The sequence below is a fragment of the Pecten maximus genome, chromosome 18 (assembly GCF_902652985.1).
Source record: "Pecten maximus chromosome 18, xPecMax1.1, whole genome shotgun sequence".
In the NCBI taxonomy this organism is placed as follows: domain Eukaryota; kingdom Metazoa; phylum Mollusca; class Bivalvia; order Pectinida; family Pectinidae; genus Pecten; species Pecten maximus.
In genome coordinates this window covers 14,972,897-14,994,562 of record NC_047032.1, presented here as the reverse complement: position 1 = coordinate 14,994,562, position 21,666 = coordinate 14,972,897, and the positions used below count along the sequence as shown (strand labels likewise).

At 35.5% G+C, this 21,666-nt stretch overlaps 1 protein-coding gene across 2 annotated transcripts in view; it reads left to right on the top strand.

Moving 5' to 3' along the window:
- LOC117316386 (smoothened homolog) overlaps positions 1 to 21,651 on the top strand; it is a 35,297-nt gene extending 13,646 nt beyond the window's left edge. For both annotated transcript variants that reach the window (XM_033870925.1, XM_033870927.1), the window contains exons 3-12: positions 2,564 to 2,779; positions 5,552 to 5,730; positions 6,713 to 6,932; positions 8,888 to 9,011; positions 9,986 to 10,078; positions 10,665 to 10,773; positions 11,439 to 11,627; positions 13,083 to 13,219; positions 13,826 to 13,963; positions 14,446 to 21,651. In XM_033870925.1, the coding sequence (XP_033726816.1) occupies positions 2,564 to 2,779; positions 5,552 to 5,730; positions 6,713 to 6,932; positions 8,888 to 9,011; positions 9,986 to 10,078; positions 10,665 to 10,773; positions 11,439 to 11,627; positions 13,083 to 13,219; positions 13,826 to 13,963; positions 14,446 to 15,149 (2,109 nt within the window). In that variant the 3' untranslated portion in view covers positions 15,150 to 21,651. The remainder of the gene's footprint in view (positions 1 to 2,563; positions 2,780 to 5,551; positions 5,731 to 6,712; positions 6,933 to 8,887; positions 9,012 to 9,985; positions 10,079 to 10,664; positions 10,774 to 11,438; positions 11,628 to 13,082; positions 13,220 to 13,825; positions 13,964 to 14,445) is intronic.
- Positions 21,652 to 21,666: the final 15 nt, after the last annotated feature.

Here is a 21,666-nt window from a genome sequence, read left to right as displayed (position 1 = left end):
ATATACTGTATTCACTGACAGGAAATTGAAGAACATTCCAAAAAATATTTCAATATTTTTTTGAGTATTTTATTTTTCAAGTATTTTATATCCATATTTATTCTGTAATATGTCCAAAGGGCCAAGCAAAAAAATGGGGCGACTGTGCATGATCTCGGGAATCAAGTCGAAACTGTATCTTATTCATGTAGTCTCTTCATCGGGCACAAAATACAATTAGGTTATAATAAACACAGATAAAAATGGTACTGATATAAATACGTGATGCTTTTGATGGTTTGGTGGTCAGGTAGCTGTAATACCTTCCACTTTTCTAATCTCTATAGTGAAGTGGAGGTTATAATAAACACAGATAAAAATGGTACTGATGCTTTTGATGGTTTTGGTGGTCAGGTAGCTGTAATACACTTGCCTTTCACATAGGTGGCCTGGGTTCGATTCCAGTGAAAAGTTGTGGGGTCATGATCACCTGTTGGACCATGTCATATGGCATACATATGCATGTGGGTTTAGACTCCAGGTACTCTATTTTCCCTCCCACAGTAATAAGACCCCAAGACTACTTGTAGTAATTGCATGCTTCCACAGGCCAACAAGGGTATGAATACTGAGGATTAATATAAGTTGATATCACTTATTTCGTGTTGGTTGTAAAATAGATCAAGTTTACATATTTATTTTTTAACTTTTGATACTGTGATACAGGGCTGATAATCTTAAATATTTCAGTGAGTGTTTCTGTTATGGTATTGATAATTTTAAATGATTGGTTATAGAGAACGATCACGAGGTTATAGACATAAAAACCCATTGTGTTCCAGCTAGTGCTGGCTATGGGCAAGGTCTATAACAAACCCACAAATTCAATTTACAGATAATTGTAAAAAACGGCCCTGAAAACTGATGAAATTCAATACTATATATATATATATATATCACATTGTAATTCTACTCAAGGTTATCAAGTTAAGTAAGAGATTACTGTCGTATGATATTCTCTGTATATATGTTTGTATTCGTCATTTGTGTTGCTATGCTATACCACTGCATTTGTTTATGTATATCTTATACTCATATAAAAATGGAACTTTTTTTAGAGCCATTTAATTAAAGTAACATTTTTTAAAAAATTCAATAGTACTAGTGCTTACTTTTTCTCTTATCTAGAAATATACCAAAGACTTTTAATTGTTATTTTCAGCTTTTCAGATAAAAAAAATAAGAGAGCATTATGTTAGTATGCATCATCAAGAAAAAAAACAATTTGCTTTCTTTTTCCTTGCACCATATTGTATTGATTTCAAATCAGCATACAGTATATCTATATACATGTATACAAATATACATTTATAATCCCCTGAAGAGCGGCACAATATAGCCGCGAAAGTACTAGGGAGACAGCAGATCTGTGTTTGACTTTTTATTTTATTATTATTTACCGTCACATGGACATTTCAACTTTATTCTATATAAATGTATATACACATGTATATATGATATTTATCAACTTTGTGAGACAATCAAAGTCTAGACTCTATCTATACATGTAGGTACAAATGTATATTCATTTTATGTTGATAAATCTATGACAGCTTCCATCCAGACTGTTGGATCTCGGCTTTGTAATGTGGTGTGGCATTTATATCGACACATACCAGTCACACTTGGACACAAAACTTAATTCAATTTAAAGTTATATTTATGTTCAGGTAGCTAGCTATATAGCCAGTGGGTGTATAATGTTGATGACAATTTTTTAGGGAGTGCTGTGAATTATTTTTGATGATGATTGATCTTCTTGAAATTTTTAAGTCATGGATTCTATGATATGAAATATATTATGTCCATATATGCATTGCCAGTTTTCAGGAAAATGGCTCTCAAGGTGAAAACATGAATTTTAAGAAATACCTAACATTGTTTTATTTTCACTGTCGTAGTTGTAACTTAGGAGATCTTGACAATTGTTTTTTGCCAACACTTTTTTTCATACCAACAATATACAATTGCCTATCGATTTTCGATTAAGCCCATGAATTGTAATAAGTCCATGTCTAGTATAAAGCGCTTGCATGTCTGAAAATAAGCCCATGTCAGGTAATAAGCCAACCCTGATACATGTATACTGCAGATTAGTAAAAATGTTGACAAGAGCTATTTATGTCATTATTGAACAATCGACCAAACCTCTTGCTTGGGAAAGTGGAGGGAAGGGGCACATGGCAACTATATAACGTCAAAAATGCCTCATTTGGTCTACAGTTAAAAATATGTTGAAAATAATAAGATAGTCATATGAGAATCGGCAGGCCTCATAAATAAGCCTTGAAATCTGTAATGATGAAGGAATATAAGCTTTACAGGATTATTTCAAGTAATATATTCTATAAATTAATTATATTGTCACATAGATTGTGATTTTGTGTGAAGTATGGAGATTTAGACTATTTTAAATTCACAGGTTTCATTATATAAGATCATTGTTACAGGCAAATGATATAAACTAATCACTTTGCAGTAATTAAGTCACACTCAACATTGATGTATTGTTTTCTGATTTCAGACTTCCCACACTTATGAGACCTTGACCTTCAACACAACCGGTGTTTGTAATGTGCCACTCATTAGGACGACCAATGAGGACAGTTGGTACGAGACCGTACCAGGCTGTGGTATCCAGTGTCAGGACCCGTTCTACACAGACGACGAACACCGTGAGGTCCATATCTTCATTGGTGTTTTTGGTTCCATCTGCCTCGTCTGTACTCTATTTACAGTGGTGAGTACTGGGTTAGATAAATAGAGGTTACACAACGAGTGGTTGTTGGATATGGAATTTATTTCACACTTGTAAGTTATTTTTTAAAAGTTACAACACACAAGCTTTAGCCTGTGTCTTTTGTATCTTTTAAAAAATAACTTACGAGTGTGAAATGAATTCCATATCCAAAAATCACAAGTCATATGACCTGTTTCTACCACAATAATATCGGCTTGAATCAAAGGGAAACGAGGCCAAGTATAATTTCACGTATGCAAATAAGGTGTACCGGTGACGTCCGGGACCGGGTGATGTGATTGCAGCTTGGGTAAAAGTTCAAATTTGTGACCAATCAAAAGACTGGAAGGTCATAATCCACTAGTGGTATATAACATATATTTATCCAATAATGCAATGGCTTGAGAGTGGAATAACACAGCGTATTGTGGTAGAAATTAAAATACTATAAACATGTCCTCTAACCAAGCATGGAACTCTTTTTCACTGGTTTAGAAGGAGGCTTTCTTCCTCATTTTGGAAAAAATTAAAATTTGAGAATTTGAAAGGAAAAGGAGTAAACTTAAGTTTTGCAATTTTTCTATAACATGAAGTTATTCCATAATCTGGGAATGGTGCTAATTATCAGCCACAAGAAGCCTTCTGAAAATGCCCTGTAAATTAAGCCAATTAACTCTCTACTTTGAGTCAAAGAATGTTTGTTTGTTTCTTTCCCTGGCTAATTGTCACCCCATGAACAGCAATACTCATTTTGAGGAAGGGTGTTCAGGAAGTGGCTGGTGGCTACCTCGGTTGATAATATGAAGAAATCCAGATCATATTTTCCAGAGCAATTGGGATGATAAATATCTCAAATACCCAAGGACGTATGATCATGATGACGGCACATGATAGCGTAGATTGTTTTGGCTAACGAGACTTGTTACAGGATAAACAGCAGTAAAACAGCTTAAAGAGACTATCGTCTTTGATGTTTAAATTTTAAATCTGTTTTAGTTGAATCTCTGACTTATGTCTGTACTCACCATACTGTGCTACACAGTGTATCAATATATAATTACCTGTTTTGTATTGGTGATTGACAGCTGAATGAGATGGGTCGGTTCACAGGTGTGACGGGTCGAAGGAGATAATCTTTGGGGTGTCATGAGTCAGATCTGAATTCCGCGTAAACAAAAGACCCGAGTGTCAGATATATCAAACAATGGCCCTGGCCTACTCATCAGTTCCTCACTGTTGTAAAGCACTGATTTGTTTTGATCTTTTATTGAATGGCAGAGGGACGGATCCTATTAATCATACAAATATTTCTATTGAGACTTTTTGATTTATGATTGCTTGTATATATACTAAATAATTATTTGAACTCCAGACTTTTTTATGACACATTTTTTTAATTGTTTAAAATATTTAGCGAGGTATATAATAAAGTCAAACTTGTCCTAAAGGCCACTTATATTTTAACCAAAATTGTCTATAAAGGCCATCAACAACAAATAATTGCCTGTACAGGCCATATTCATTGTATAACAAAAGTTGTCTATAAAGATCACCTGTATAACTGTCTATAAAGGCCTCATGTATTATTGTCTATAAAGGCCTCCTGTATAATTGTCTTTAAAGGCCGCCTGTATAACTGTCTATAAAGGCCACCTGTATATTTGTCTATAAAGGCCACCTGTATAACTGTCTATAAAGGTCACCTGTATAACTGTCTATAAAGACCTCCTGTATAATTGTCTATAAAGGCCACCTGTATAACTGTCTATAAAGGTCACCTGTATAATTGTCTATAAAGACCTCCTGTATAATTGTCTATAAAGGCCACCTGTATAATTGTCTATAAAGGCCACCTGTATAACTGTCTATAAAGGCCTCCTGTATAACTGTCTATAAAGGCCACCTGTATAATTGTCTATAAAGGCCGCCTGTATAACTGTCTATAAAGGTCACCTGTATAACTGTCTATAAAGGCCTCCTGTATAACTGTCTATAAAGGCCTCCTGTATAACTGTCTATAAAGGCCACCTGTATAATTGTCTATAAAGGTCACCTGTATTACTGTCTATAAAGGCCACCTCTATAACTGTCTGTAAAGGCCTCATGTATAACTGTCTATAAAGGCCTCCTGTATAATTGTCTATAAAGGCCACCTGTATAACTGTCTATAAAGGCCTCCTGTATAACTGTCTATAAAGGCCTCCTGTATAACTGTCTATAAAGGCCTCCTGTATAACTGTCTATAAAGGCCTCCTGTATAATTGTCTATAAAGGCCTCCTGTATAACTGTATATAAAGGCCTCCTGTATAACTGTCTATAAAGGCCACCTGTATAACTGTCTATAAAGGCCACCTGTATAATTGTCTATAAAGGCCTCCTGTATAACTGTCTATAAAGGCCTCCTGTATATTTGTCTATAAAGGCCTATTGTATAATTGTCTATAAAGGCCTCCTGTATAACTGTCTATAAAGGCCTCCTGTATATTTGTCTATAAAGGCCTCCTGTATAATTGTCTATAAAGGCCTATTGTATAATTGTCTATAAAGGTCACCTGTATAACTGTCTATAAAGGCCTCCTGTATATTTGTCTATAAAGGCCTCCTGTATAATTGTCTATAAAGGCCTCCTGTATAATTGTCTATAAAGGTCACCTGTATAACTGTCTATAAAGGTCACCTGTATAACTGTCTATAAAAGCCACCTGTATAACTGTCTATAAAGGCCACCTGTATAAGATTTTCAATCTTTCACCGTTTTGTTTCTGTTCCAGCTGACATTTCTGATAGACTGGAAAACATCCAGTAGATACCCAGCCCTCATCCTGTTTTTCATCAATGGCTGTTTCTTCTTCTGCACAATTGGCTGGATGGCACAGTTTTCCGGGAATGCAAGGACAGACATAGTGTGTAAGGCCGACGGGACCACACGCCACGGGGAGCCAAAGCTGGGGTAGGTTACTGGTGTCTTAATTTAAAGTGGGACATCTGGAGTGGGACCTCTGTATTGGGACATTTTAAAGTGTGGGACCTCTGTATTGGGGAGGAAACAAGCGTACTCATAATAAATCCATGTGGTCTGGCAGATGATGCCATGCTTTTTCACGTCGTATCAGGGAATCAAACCCCGACTGCTTTAATTAGTTGAAAGGCAAACATATAATTATTATATGTTACCAATGTGTCACCGGACAAGGCAAACATATAATTATTATATGTTACCAATATGCCACCCGACAAAGAAGATAGTTCAAAGAAACAATGCCATTTTCATGACGGTCAGACTTTGTATATAAATGTATATTAATGTATATGACATTGTATATAAATGTATATAATGTATATGACATTGTATATAAATGTATATAATGTATATGACATTGTATATAAATGTATATTAATGTATATGACATTGTATTTAAAACTATATTAATGTATATGACATTGTATATAAATGTATATGACATTGTATATAAATGTATATTAATGTATATGAAACTATATTAAATGTATATAACATTTTATATAAATGTATGCTAATGTTTAAACATGTCATTGTATATAAAAACAACACAAAAGGAGTACACTTTATCTAAAAAATATTTACAGGTTAACAATTTGTCCTGAAACCGTATTGAAATTTAAAAAAAAGGTTTAAAAATTTATAAACATAGCTTGGAACAGTCTTGAAAAGACTCTGGCTGAATGCTAATTAAGTCTCACTCTGTATTGTCAGATAAATTTAAACAAAAGAAAAACGTGTGTTTATATGAGCACTTATTTAGGTCAAACACTGTATATAGAGTAAAATTTCAAACCTCCTTATTGTTTACAATTAACAGGTGCATTTAATTGGCTGTTACTCTATACATCCTTTCACTCTCCGTTTTGATTGGTTGTTGAATTATTCTCTTACATATGATATATTTATACAGGTCTGGAGAGACGGCCTCATGTACCTTCGTGTTTATCCTCGTCTACTACTTCATGATGGCAGCCTCTGTTTGGTTTGTCATGCTGGCGTATGCTTGGCATCTCACCTTCAAGGCCCTCGGGACTCCTCGTGACGACCTCACCAGCAAAACTGCCTACTTCCACATAGCTAGCTGGTGTGTCCCTCTAGTGTTGACAATCATATGTCTGGCTGTTTCTGAGGTAAGAAGTCTACTGGTGTGTCCCTCTAGTGTTGACAATCATATGTCTGGCTGTTTCTGAGGTAAGGACGGTCTACGTATACTGGTGTGTCCCTCTAGTGTTGACAATCATATGTCTGGCTGTTTCTGAGGTAAGAAGTCTACTGGTGTGTCCCTCTAGTGTTGACAATCATATGTCTGGCTGTTTCTGAGGTAAGGACGGTCTACGTATACTGGTGTGTCCCTCTAGTGTTGACAATCATATGTCTGGCTGTTTCCCAGGTAAGGACGGTCTACTGGTTTGTCCCTCTAGTGTTGACAATCATATGTCTGGCTGTTTCTGAGGTAAGGACGGTCTACAGGTGTGTCCCCCTAGAGTTGACAATCATATATCTGGCTGTTTCTGAGGTAAGGACGGTCTACTGGTGTGTCCCTCTAGTGTTGACAATCATATATGTCTGGCTGTTTCTGAGGTAAGGACGGTCTACTGGTGTGTCCCCCTAGTGTTGACAGTCATATGTCTGGCTGTTTCTGAGGTAAGGACGGTCTACTGGTGTGTCCCCCTATAGTGTTGACAATCATATGTCTGGCTGTTTCTGAGGTAAGGACGGTCTACTGGTGTGTCCCTCTAGTGTTGACAATCATATGTCTGGCTGTTTCTGAGGTAAGGACGGTCTACTGGTGTGTCCCTCTAGTGTTGACAATCATATGTCTGGCTGTTTCTGAGGTAAGGACGGTCTACTGGTGTGTTTCTCTAGTGTTGACAATCATATGTCTGGCTGTTTCTGAGGTAAGAACGGTCTACTGGTGTGTCCCTCTCGTGTTGACAATCATATGTCTGGCTGTTTCTGAGGTAAGGACGGTCTACAGGTGTGTCCCTCTAGTGTTGACAATCATATGTCTGGCTGTTTCTGAGGTAAGGACGGTCTACAGGTGTGTCCCTCTAGTGTTGACAATCATATGTCTGGCTGTTTCTGAGGTAAGAACGGTCTACAGGTGTGTCCCCCTAGAGTTGACAATCATATGTCTGGCTGTTTCTGAGGTAAGGACGGTCTACAGGTGTGTCCCTCTAGTGTTGACAATCATATGTCTGGCTGTTTCTGAGGTAAGGACGGTCTACTGGTGTGTCCCTCTAGTGTTGACAATCATATGTCTGGCTGTTTCTGAGGTAAGGACGGTCTACTGGTGTGTCCCCCTAGTGTTGACAGTCATATGTCTGGCTGTTTCTGAGGTCAGAACAGTCTACTGGTGTGTCTCCCTAGTGTTGACAATCATATGTCTGGCTGTTTCTGAGGTAAGGACGGTCTACTGGTGTGTCCCTCTAGTGTTGACAATCATATGTCTGGCTGTTTCTGAGGTAAGGACGGTCTACTGGTGTGTCCCTCTAGTGTTGACAATCATATGTCTGGCTGTTTCTGAGGTAAGGATGGTCTACTGGTGTGTCCCTCTAGTGTTGACAATCACATGTCTGGCTCTTTCTGAGGTAAGAACAGTCTACTGGTTTGTCCCTCTAGTGTTGACAATCAAATGTCTGGCTGTTTCTGCGGTAAGAACAGTCTACTGGTTTGTCCCTCTAGTGTTGACAATCAAATGTCTGAATCTGAGGTAAGGAATGGTCAAATGGTGTCCCACCTGTGTTGACCATTGCATATGTCTGTAACTGATGTAAGGAACGGTCAGCTGGTGTGACCCACTTGTGTTGACCATCATACAGCATGTTTGTATCTTTGATAAGGAATGGTCAACAGTATATGACCTGTATATCATAAATTCTCATCTTTCTGACTGAATACCTGACATTCAAACTGATTGCCCTCTGGACTATTACAGCACTTGATGTGATTAAAGTGCTGTTCAGCTGCCGGCAGGTATCTTATTTACATCAAACTCTCTCTTGATCCTAACACAATAAAATATATTTTGTATTTGGTATTATGTTACAATTTTGATAGATCATGATATTTTGTGGTTTTACAGATTGATGGTGACTCAGTAAGCGGGATATGTTTTGTGGGGTACCGAGAGTATGGATACAGACTTGGTTTTGTTGTTCTACCGTTAACGCTCTGTCTTTGTGCTGGAATAGTAAATCTCATACGGGGTAAGTTGTCTGATTAAACATTTTCTTAATCTACAGTGGCAGAATTAAGAACATTAATGTACTACATTGATTAACAAATTATGACTAGTTGTATCAGAAATCAAAATTAATTATTTTTTTTTTTTAAGTGCAGAAGATGAGAGTAGACTAGAACTGTTAAATTACAGGTCTTCAACATTTTAGGAAACAAATTATCTGAAAGTCATTTCTTAATTCTGCAAATTCTTAACAAAAGGATTAAACACCACAGGAAAAAGGAAAAATCTTTTTTGAATTTTTTGATCAGAGGTTTGAGTTTTATCTTGGGAACATTAATTTCAGTACTTAATATAAACAATTAATTTCTGAATTATCAAAGATAACACCATAGCGAAAAAAAGACATATTTGTAGGGTTTTATTTTGGGAAATTTAATTTTAGATATTAATTTGACAAGTAAATTATCAAAAATTTGATCTTTTGCTTCGTATGCCAGATGAACATTACGAAATCTTGGTACTCACTGTCATTAAATATAGAGCCAAAATACCCTGCCAGTACATATGCCTGTATACAATATTGCTGAATTTTGAAGAGGCATTATTGTGCACAATTTGATACCTGCTAACTAGTTCCTACAATTATACACTAATAGTGGTAGTTAGATGGTGTATGAACATCCACCTTTCACCAAAATGAATGGGATTTGATTCTCCAATCAAACATAAAAAGTATTGGGTCACCTGGCCAGCCTCATGTGTCCTTAGCTTTGTCATAACTAAAACCATTAAGCCCTTTCAATCAATCAATTAATCAATCAAGTCTATCCTTATTGGTTTTCCCTGGGCACTCTAGATCTGGTTTTCCTGACATAAAGGACCTCCGGCCATCCAGCTCACGAAGAGTTATTCATATGATTCAAAAGTAGCTGAACCATCTGTTGCACAACAAATACAGTTTATATGTTTAATCCAAGATATTATATCTGTTGGTAGGTCTTCGGACACTGGTCAAGCTAAGAAAGGACACTCCGGACTTCATCAGCGACAAAGCCACTTCCAAGATAAAGGAAACAATCATCAGACTTGGTAAGCCGACCTGTGAAAACTTGTTTTCTGATTTGCATTTACTAAAAATGTGATACAATGTGATTAACAATACATGCCACTGGTTCGCTGTCTATTGCTGATTTTTACCAGTGCTTCTAAATTTATTGATATTATTACTCTCACAAAAACATAACCCATCTAACTGGTTAAAATCACTCTCACTCTTTGGCCATCATGTTTTATTCCTCTTCCACCAAGTTTTGGAGATCACAGATTTGGTTAAGGGGTTTTCTGAGATACCCATATGTACTCATTACCCAGTATATGATGGATTGATGGATGCCGATATTTTATATGGAAGTTGTTTTGGGTCAATAACCAATGCTTTCACTTCAAATTATTTTTTTTCCTTTAATTATTTCAATCAAAGTATCATAAATGCTCGAACTTTGATTGAAAATAAAAGAAGAAATAAATAACATGAGGGAGATTTTGTCTCACACTGGAAGGTATGGCATGTATGTTTATGTTTTACTTGCGTTCTATAGACAGTTTAGTTTCATTTTAGGTATATATTGCATTATACACTGACCTTTGTTATGTTTTTTTTTAACTTTCATTTTAGGTACATTTACTGTGCTGGCATTTGTGTTTGTACTGATCTCGATATCTATACACATCTACTCCTTCAGCAGTGAGCAAGGATGGAAGGACAGCTTTAAAGACTACTACTTGTAAGAAACTAATTAAAAATGTTCCTGATGTATTAATTTGTTTTAAAGAGAAAAAAAACATTTACTTGAAAATATTGTTGAAATGTCCAATATATGTATAACATTTTTTATAGATTTTGATCAATGCTTTTAAATGGCGAAAAAAAAGAAATGTTATGGTTGCTGTTTAAAATTTCTCATAAGCTCAACAGATTATAACCTCAATCAAATTAACCGTCAATGAAACACAACTTCATTTTCAAGCAAATGTCAAAGAGAATATGACCTGAAGTTCAAAAGTCAATAGGATGTGACCTACCTAATGTTGAAACAAAAGTGAACAAAACATGACCCTAAATTCAAACAAAGCTCAACAAAACATGACCCCAAGTTCAACAAAGATCAACAGAATATGACCTCAAGTTCCAGCATCTTTGTATTGCATCATATTAAGCATAACTCTACTGCAAACAGAAGGCAGTTCCTTCTCTAGATATTATGAAAAAGTTTCGTTAAAATGTTTTGATAGAAAGAGATATTGAGAGAGATTAATGTGTTTAACAGGATTTTATTCAGGAGCACTGGTAGATAAATAAGACTTATATACTACATTCAATGACAAAAATACAAAATTAATGTCAGTTTTATAAATCTCATCAATGTTAATAAACTTGTATATTCTTAAGCTGCCTTGCCAACGTGACGGTGACCAAGACAGTGGACAGTTCCTACTCACGAACCTGTGCCATGGCCACCAGACCCAGTATTGTTTCTGTGGAGTTTCACGTCCTCGCTTTCTTCGGAGCTGGAATTTTAATGAGCAGCTGGTCGTGGACAAAAGCTTCCCTTCTTTCCTGGGAGCGTTTTTTACGGAAGTAAGTTATGATGTGATAATTGTCAGATATTGTCATTCCATTCTGTTATATTCTTCTGTCATTCTATTCTGTCATTCTATTCTGTCATTCAAGAAATTGTGTCAATGTATACGTAAGACAGAAATTTGTGTGTTTAGAAATAAATATCAATAAACTTTTTTTACCAATGACAATAGACAGAAGACATTGAGTTTTGAAAATAAAAAAAACATTCAGTTTCTTGAACAATTTTTTTTAATCTGCCTCCATTTGTTAGCTCGAAGGGCAAGTGAGCTTATGCCGTGGTGCGGCGTCCGTCGTCCGTCCAGCCGGCCGGCTGGCGTCAACTTTTTCATTCAAACAACTTCTTCTCAATAACCAAGAGGCCCAGGGACTTGATATTGGGCCTGTAGCATGCTAGAGTGAAGGGCTACAAAGTTTGTTCAAATAAATGACCTTGACCTTCATTCAAGGTCACATTGATCAAATGGGCTATAATCTTCAAACAACTTCTTCTCAATAACCAAGAGGCCCAGGGACTTGATATTAGGCCTGTACCATGCTGGGGTGAAGGACTACAAAGTTTGTTCAAATAAATGACCTTGACCTTCATTCAAGGTCACATTGGTCAAATAGGCTATAATCTTCAAACGACTTCTTCCCAATAACCAAGAGGCCCAGGGACTTGATATTGGGCCTGTAGCATGCTGGGGTGAGGGGCTACAAAGTTTATTCAAATGAATGACCTTGACCTTCATTCAAGGTCACATGGGTCAAATAGGCTTTAATCTTTAAACGACTTCTTCTCAATAACCAAGAGGCCCAGGGACTTGATATTGGGCCTGTAGCATGCTAGGGTGAAGGGCTACAAAGTTTGTTCAAATAAATTACCTTCATTCAAGGTCACTAAAGGTCACATTGTTCAAATAGGCTATAATCTTCAATTAACTTCTCCTTAATAACCAAGAGGCCCAGGGACTTGATAGGGGCATGCTGGGGTGAAGGGCTACCAATTTTGTTCAAATAAATGACCTTGACCTACATTCAAGGTCACAGTTGTGAAATCGGCTTAAATCTGTAAACAATAATTTTGCGATAGCCAAGAGCCTCCCAAGACCTGATATTAGGCCAATAGATTGCTGGAATGAAGGACTAGAAAATTTATTAATAGGAATAAACCTAGCTTACTATGATATTTGAATAAAGAGGTAATCAGCATAGTATCTGTAGAAATGACCTCAATCAACTTCAAAGTTGCTGTAGAGCCAGGTGAGCGATACAGGCCCATTGGGCCTCTTGTTGGTGATTCACTGAATGATATGTATTAAATTTTAGCGCTGAAATTTAATTGGAATTATATAAAAAAAAAAAAAAAAAAATCAGAAAAGGAAATTGAGGGATGTGGTACAAAGATATATACTGTACTACAAAAACAGCTCACCTGATATGCTCCATTGATAAATGCTTCCTCTCCAGAGTATTCAAAAAGCCATCAAACAAACCAGTAAAGATGAAGAAACACAAGATGATAGCCAAAGCCTTTGAGCGGCGAAAGGATATGAACAATGGGCGGATGTCGATTAGCTTTGGCAGTACCCATGATGATCCTCTGGGTAATTATAAAATATGGGGTCTAGTATTGAATATATATATGACAACATCAATAGCTCGCAATTAATATCAACTTTTCACTGTTTATATATCTCTACATGAAAATATACATCTTTGTCTGTTACAAAAGACAAGGTAGTATTGTCTTGAAGGTATTTGTTTGATATATACAAAAGACAAGGTAGTATTGTCTTGATGGTATTTGTTTGATATATACAAAAGACAAGGGAGTATTGTCTTGAAGGTATTTGAGTTTTTATTCAAAATTATCATAAAGTATGAGGTATGTAATACTCACCTTTATAAAATTGCAAATTTGTTATCTTAAATGTATTCAATAGTGAACAAAGTTCGACCAGGTGGTTGTGTTATAATGAAATTATCTTATACATCTGTCTGCAGACAAGATGTTGTCCAGTTTTGCATTTGCGTCTTTTTTAATGACCTTTTATGCTGAAACCTTTTCAATGTTTAACATTTAAATCGTGTTTCCACTTTCATACCTGTGTTTTTTTTGTTTCAACTTTCATACCTATGTTGTTGTTTTTTTCAACTTTCATACCTGTGTTTTTTTTGTTTCAACTTTCATACCTGTGTTTTTTTTTCAGGGATGAAGTTTGATTTAAATAGTGTAAGCTCCCATGAGATGTCATCTAACTTTGCTAATGCAATGCCCAAACTCGTGCGTCGACGAGGAGGAATGATAATGCCGACTGCTGGCACACTGCGACGATACTCAGATTCAGGTATATATTGAACGGTTATTCTAATAAATTTTATAAATGTTTTATAGGCCTTTATTGAATGATAAAGGAATGAATTGAATTGTTTAATTTTATTCTAAAAATATACCTTTAATTCTGTATATTTCAAAATTTTGTTTTATAGAAACCATTTCATTGCTCTGCATCTTAAATTAAATGTAACACAATTATTTGCTGAAAAGCCTGTATTACCATCTGCCTATAAAGGCATCTTTTCTTTGGCCCAGTGAAAGCTTTTTATATACAGATTTGACGGTATGGAATGACTGGACAGTTCTTAAGACTTCAATTATGGACAATATAAATGAAGCTATCCAAAGAATTAAAAATATCTTAAAATTAATTTTTATATTGACAATAAACCATGACTGATCACATAAATTTGTTATTGCTAAGAAAAAACTCTTATTAAATTTTGGGAAAATTTTAAAAATAAACATGAAATCTAATTTTTGCTTTGATAGATATCGGATCCATGGCATCCAAAATGGCTTCTCGTCGTCAGTCTCTAGACTCACAGCTCAGTGAAGCTCAAGGTCAATTCCATCAGAGTGATCAAAGTGAGGATATGAAAGGCGGGAAGAAAAAACGAAGGAAGAAGAAGAGGAAGAAGAGTAAAAAGAGAAATAGAATCCAGCCTGTTCTAGGTCCAATAACATCTCGGCACTCTGGGACATTTATTCAACGCCGTGGAAAGAAAGGTCGTCGAAACAGTGATTCATCTGTCATCAGTAAAGCCTCTGCTCATGGAATTGATTTCGCTTTGGAACGAAATAGCTTGGAGGCAGTTTCATTAAATTCATATTCACATAATAACAGTCTTGAGGCTGTGACACTGCCTGCACCACCAAAAACTTTGTCAACAAACTATGCCATCTTTACAGCTAGTACTTACACGAACGAGGTAAACCAGGAGGAAAATGGAAAAAGGAACAGCCGACAGAATGGCAACACCGCATCGCAACGAAGAAGGGCAAGGGAGGTCACTCTGGAGATGGCAGAAGCTCACATATACCAACAGCAACAGGCAAATGGAGGTTTAGGAAATTCAAATCATGCAGGTCGCAATGACAGTTTTTCTGGATCAAGACAAAACATGGGATTTGCATTCTGGTCAGTCAACCCATGGTCGACAAGGTTCAGCAGGGAAATCGGGCAGTCGTATTGAACCAGGACTACGGCAGCCAAATGGATCAGCATCAAGTCGATCCAGCAGAGGAAGAGTCAGTTCTGGAAGATCTGATAGATCTGGTCTCAGTTCAGCTCGATCAGATCTTTCTGGTCCGAGATCAGAACGATCTGGTCTTGGATCTGCTAGGTCAGATCGATCTAGGCTGGGGTCAGCGAGATCTGGTCTCAGTTCAGCGAGGTCGGATCGCTCAGATATTATGGGACCAGCTATGAGACTGACCAACGGTTCTGCCTCCAGTAGATCAGGCCAATCAAGACAGAGCTCTGCAAGGTCAAATAGGTCACAGAATAGTCAAATCCCATTGGCTGCACCCTCGTTACCTGGTGTAACTGTAGTCGAAATGGACGATGATGATCTCGTGTCAGTGACCTCTTTAGACTGACTCCAACATAAATGATGATTTCTACCCAATTTGCCGCAAAACTGATATCACAAATATATCTCATCAATTTTTGAATAGTGATTTATATATATATGTCTTATAGTATGCCAGGTAAAACATGAAAGGAAATTGAATTTTTTATAAGAAATAAAAGCCAATATCTAGATAAGGACTATTTCAGAAACCTGGAGTATGTTTATGTCTTCCATTGTACTTCCTATTAAGGGTTTCTCCAAACCTATACATTAAAGGAAGTGGAACTCTCTTGGTTGTAAAGGGTAAAAAGTAGTATTATAACACACTGGGTGTTAAATTGGTTAGTGAGATATGAGTAGGTAGATTATTTTGATTATTAATAGAAATTTAATTGTATGTGGAGACGAATCTCAACTATAACCTAGATACTCATTTTTATGATCATGACCTCATTTTCAGACATGTATTAAGTAATATCATTTACATTTTCAAGTTAGTCAAAACGTTTCAGGTACATTTCAAAAATGTACATTAGATTGATTGATATGTTACTGTAATTGTATATATTTTTGTGGTAATCTCATTTTTGCACTGGCAGCATCATGCTGAAATACTACTGTAGTTAGAATTTTCTATGTACTTTTTCTATGAAAATTATTGGGAAAGCATCAATTTTTCATGAGCTTACTAATCTGTTAAAATATTATGACTGCTAAAGGATTTGAGTGAGCCAGATATATTTACAGTATTATTATAAAGTTGTAGTTAAGGTCAGTTCTTAATATCTTTTCAAAAAAAAATTCTATCACATTAAATGAGATCAATTTTCATTCATAGTAAGTATTTTGACAAGAACTTGAGTAAGTCTAACATCCATTACAAGACTATGGGTTGTTGTCATTGTATCTGTTTCGTCCCATGGACTGGGCTGGGCAGCTATGGTCATATACATTTGTATATAGACTTAGGATATTGGTCATTTTGGTCATTTCATCTGCTTGGGCCAGTGGCCTGGACTGGGCAGCTATATGGTTAGTTATAAACTCATTGTCAAACTCCCACCATCTTCTCAGGTCAATGCAAATCACCGCAATTAGTACATGTATTGTTCACAGAAATGCCAAAAACAATTAAGTAGGTGTAATGTAGAATTTGAATCACTAGACAATGTAAACATGAAAGGGGATACATACATTCAATATGGCTGGTTCTTTTGTAGCCAATGCGGCTGACGTACCCAGAGTTAAGGAATCGATCGGATGATTTTCACCTAGGGCAGTAGCCCGAGTTTCCTCTGGCCCTGACACCTACACTTGACATGGTGTAAGGGCCAGAGGAAACTCGGGCTACTTGGGCAGAGGATACTTCTTTTGGTATCTCAAAGAATTATGTTGTATAAATCCAAGTTCTTCTTAAAAGGGGCCATTCCTTCGTTCCTACATCAGAAACATGTACAATTTCTATTGATGAAATTTATGTCCGAACAATGATTATATGAGTGTTTGTGCCGACATGTAATGAAATTAACGCCAAAATGTACAGGAAAAGGGTGTACCGTATACAAATACTGTATGCCTTTGCGGTAATTAGTGATAGTGATACTTCGGGTCGAATTAAGAATTTTCCGGACTTAATACTAGAAGAAATTTGGTTTATCTTGAGAGTAAAACTGCCTTATTAATGTAAAGAATACACATTTTCCAGTAAGTTTAATTTTGACGACCTAAACTTTATTCAAACGAAGTAATGCCCCTTGAAACACGTAGTTAAAAAATAAATTAAATAAAATCATATGTATTTAGCAAGATATTTTCAGGAAGAAAAGTTTTGTAGTTAAATACTCTTTAGTAGAACCAGGGATGTATGTATGGGATGTATACATATACCCTATAGGTACCCAAATAGGATCCATTGAACCAGCAGCTGCAGTTTAGTATATTTTTAATCCATCTGGTAGGAGCCTAGCTGAGAGAACAGCTCTGGGCGTCAAAAGGACGAATTCTGACAGATATCCTCGTCACCCTGCCAGAGAGCAATGTAAGGCTGGGTATGAATATTTGTTCTAGGAGCCTTGCAAGTACAAACTGAGAAGGATAAAAGCCACACAAATGAAACAAAATAACAATGATGGTAATGTATTCACTATATCTGAATTGGGAGGGGGTGTGGAGGATAAATAAGATTTTAAGTTGAATGTTTGATAAACTAAATGCATGTATGCATGTATGCATCATAGTTGTACTATTATAGCAATATATCGCCATAGTTACTGGCTATTTTCAGCTTTGCAAACTTTGGTAAGGCTTTTTGTTAAGCCTGATATACCCATATTAAAGGGTAAGTTAGAGTGTATGAATGTTTTACATTTTCCAATTTGTTACATGTATTATTTTGAATTCTATGCAATTTGACATATATGGATAAATAGGATTTGTCCACTGTCACGCAGTTCTCTTTTACGTCAACTCATATTTTATAAGAATGATTTTACCGAAATTTCTATGCAAGTGCTTTTACACATTAAAATGTAACATTTTATATGTATGTTCATGTGCTTAACAAGTATCATGGTTTTTCCATGATTAGAGAGAAATTACGTCATTCTGATATTGAATGGTTTATGCGATATTTTTTGGTATGCAAGAAATATCAAATTATTTTTATTAATTAATTAATCCCTGTTTTATCACTGTAGCTACTACAGTGGTTGGTCTTTTTGTAGTTTTCATGTCAAAAATCATATTTTTATTTCTTTCTTGAAACTAGAGGCAGCCAATGAAAGAAAAATGTGATAAACACCGAAAATGTTGTTTTTAGTTACATTTTGAATTGTTGTTATCTCAATCTTTGATAACTTGAAAACTCTTTTAAACTCAAAGTAAATATTAAGATCTGACAGCAAAAACGCTAACTGTAAAACGCTTTAAATTTATTCATTGAGTCCATTACGAATTCAAATCCTTTGCGATTCATTGTACGAAAAAACACTTTTTGATGGTAATCAAGCTATCTGTTTTCGATATAAGAGTCTTTCAGAGTCCATGATTGGCCATTCGCTAATCTTAAGTCATTTCTATATCAGTGTTCGTGAAATCATATGTTCGCAAATATTTCTGAAGAGGTAATTTCGAGAAATAAAATATTCACAAAAAATGATTTACAGTATGAAAATATACTCATTTACCACATATACTCAGGTAATCTCCAAATATTTTCATGGTTTTACTGACGTGGAGGTTACGAGGTTCGACGGTTGATTTTAAAATTTACCCTGAATGAATATTGTTATGGCTAGTTATTGTTTATGCTTAGATATGTATTGTTTTGAACAATGTAAAATGATGGAATTTTCAGTTTCTTTTACCTCAACAGATATATGGTGCATTAAAAGGAATTTTTAGTTTCATTTATCAACAGATATATGGTGCATTAAAAGGAATTTTTAGTTTCATTTATCAACAGATATATGGTGCATTAAAATCTAATTAAACTTGTATGTGAAAGTAATCAGCATTCCTGAATTGTTCAGATGATACAATTTGGTCTCTCCATGATATGTCGTTATAGATTTAATTGACATTTCACAATCCATAGAACATTATACAAATAAATGTATTGTCATTCATTTTTCTCCACACTCTACATATCTTTTATTTACAGATTTCATGAAGTCATTAATTATTTTTATAAAGTTTAAAATTATTCTAACCAAAATTGTTGATATTTCTGTCTTCCAAGGAACAATATCTCTGGTATTGATAACTGAAACGAGAGGCGGTTTCCAGGGGAGATAACTCGGCCAAATAATGGAGGAAGTTATTATGTATAATGGAGAAAATATTGTGAGAATACCAGCGATGCACTTAAATGTCCGTCCATCTATATCATCCTGTATATAAAAACATTTAAGAGTATCATTCATATCATATACTATCAATCGGCAAAGAGGGGCCGCGGTGGCCGAGTGGTTAAGGTGTCCCGACACTTTAACACTAGCCCTCCACCTCTGGGTTGTGAGTTCGAAACCTACGTGGGGCAGTTGCCAGGTACTGACCGTAGGCCGGTGGTTTTTCTCCGGGTACTCCGGCTTTCCTCCACCTTCAAAACCTGGCACGTCCTTAAATGACCCTGGCTGTTAATAGGACGTTAAACAAAAACAAACAAAAGATCACTCGGCAAAACCTGAAAGTGAATGTCATTTGTAGTACTGGAAGATGAAAACGTGAACTGGTATTTGTTTTGTCTTCACAGCCTATCTTTACAGCAATAAGCCGTTTATGTCTGATGATAAGTCCACTCGTATATTGCTCTCAGCAGTTAAATCATTAGATATTTCATTGTTGAGGTATAAGAGCATTCCCCTACTTCAGGGAATCACCATAACTCAGTTGGTTAGAGCAATGGTTACATTATCCCCGGTGAAGATCCAAGGTGTATGGTTCTATGTTTCCTACCTATGTTGGTTTGTGTTTCTCAGAAAGCTGAGGAATCGGCTGGTCTGTGCTGTCATGGTTGTGTCCTTGGGCAAGACATTTAACCTAATTGCTTTGGATGGCATGTGACGGACCTCCAGTATGTTGTTTAATAAAGAACTCACCAACTATTTTTGTACTACAAGGAGCCCCCGCCTTAAAATGACACTGGCAGTTCACATAGTGATAAACTCAAAACCTAGCAAAAGAAAGCAAAATTACTCGGATCAAATTTTAAGTATCGCCCTCCCCTGCCCCCCAAGGCTAATTGCCGGATAGGATCTGCTGAATAACCAAACAGACCATTTTAGTTTTAAAGTGGTTCACTATAGTATGATTGATGCTTGCAATAATCACAGAGAAATAGAATACTATACTTGTGAATGTGAATTTTCTTATTTATTTTTTTTATATACATGATTTAAAAGAAAATGGTTTTGGTTTTTGAAATTTTACCCAATTAAACGAAATACCCGATTCAGCGTTACCCGATTAACTGGAATGTACTGTATATATAAAAAAAGTGTCTGTAAAATGAAGGTTAAATATTTGTCAAGCTGTCAAAGCTGAAATTTATGACAAAAATCATTAATCTTATTTTTCTCTAAATTTTCATAACAAATGTAGAGTTGTGCTAGATTTACTGAATATTGTTAATTTTTATATGCAAGCGTTATTTTATGATTTGTGATGTTTAAAGAGATTTTCTGAAGAAAAAAACGATTTTTAAACAGGTGCATTTAAATGTTGTGAATTACTGAGTGCTACTGTACGGTTGTGTATCATTTTTACATCGATCTTGTCTTCCTTATTCCCGAGGTACTTTTCTCAAATTATAGATTATATATTGATAGTATTAGTATGTTTATATATTTCATTTCATATTTTATAGATCTCAAACATATAAGGGAGGAATCTTGCAGGTTTAGTCCAAGCATGTCGTCTTGTGTATGTAATGTTACATTGTCAACTCACTGGTCCAGTTAGCCCTAGTTCTTCTGGCCTGAACACCAGTCTTAGAGGTTCGGACAGATAAACGTCTGGTCCTAAACGCGCAGACATATACATTTTTTTTTTGTATATCTGTCTGAATGTCTAATTATGGTGTCAAGGCCAGAGGAAACATGAGCTATGGTCCAATATCTTCTATATTCACAATAACATAAATGTTAGGCCACATTTCATTATCAATTTCTTTTATGTAGGTTTTCTATTTGTAGAGTTTATGGCAAAGTTTAGAAACATTTTAAACATTTTTTCAATTAATTTTTTTTCCAGAAATTACCTGTATAAATTTTTCAAAAAAGAAAAGAAAAACAAAATTTAGGTTTTAAGTACACAGATGTTGTTGTTTGGATTTCATTATTTGTGAATCTCGATTAATTATAAAAAAACATATCATTTTTTACAATTATCAAACTGCAAATTGATATACATGAACTTAATTTTGTATATAGCAGGGCAAGAAATCAACGATTTTTATGTTTCATATAAATCTGTAACTTTGTCCATGGATGTATTTCATATAGAAATCAGTAAGATAATTGATGTGCCATGTTGTTAGCTATACATATTGTACTGAGACTGTCTATCTACAGTTTTTAAGGTGCTCGAGATTTGTTGTATATAATAAAGAGATGTAAATATATTAAAGTTCTCAATG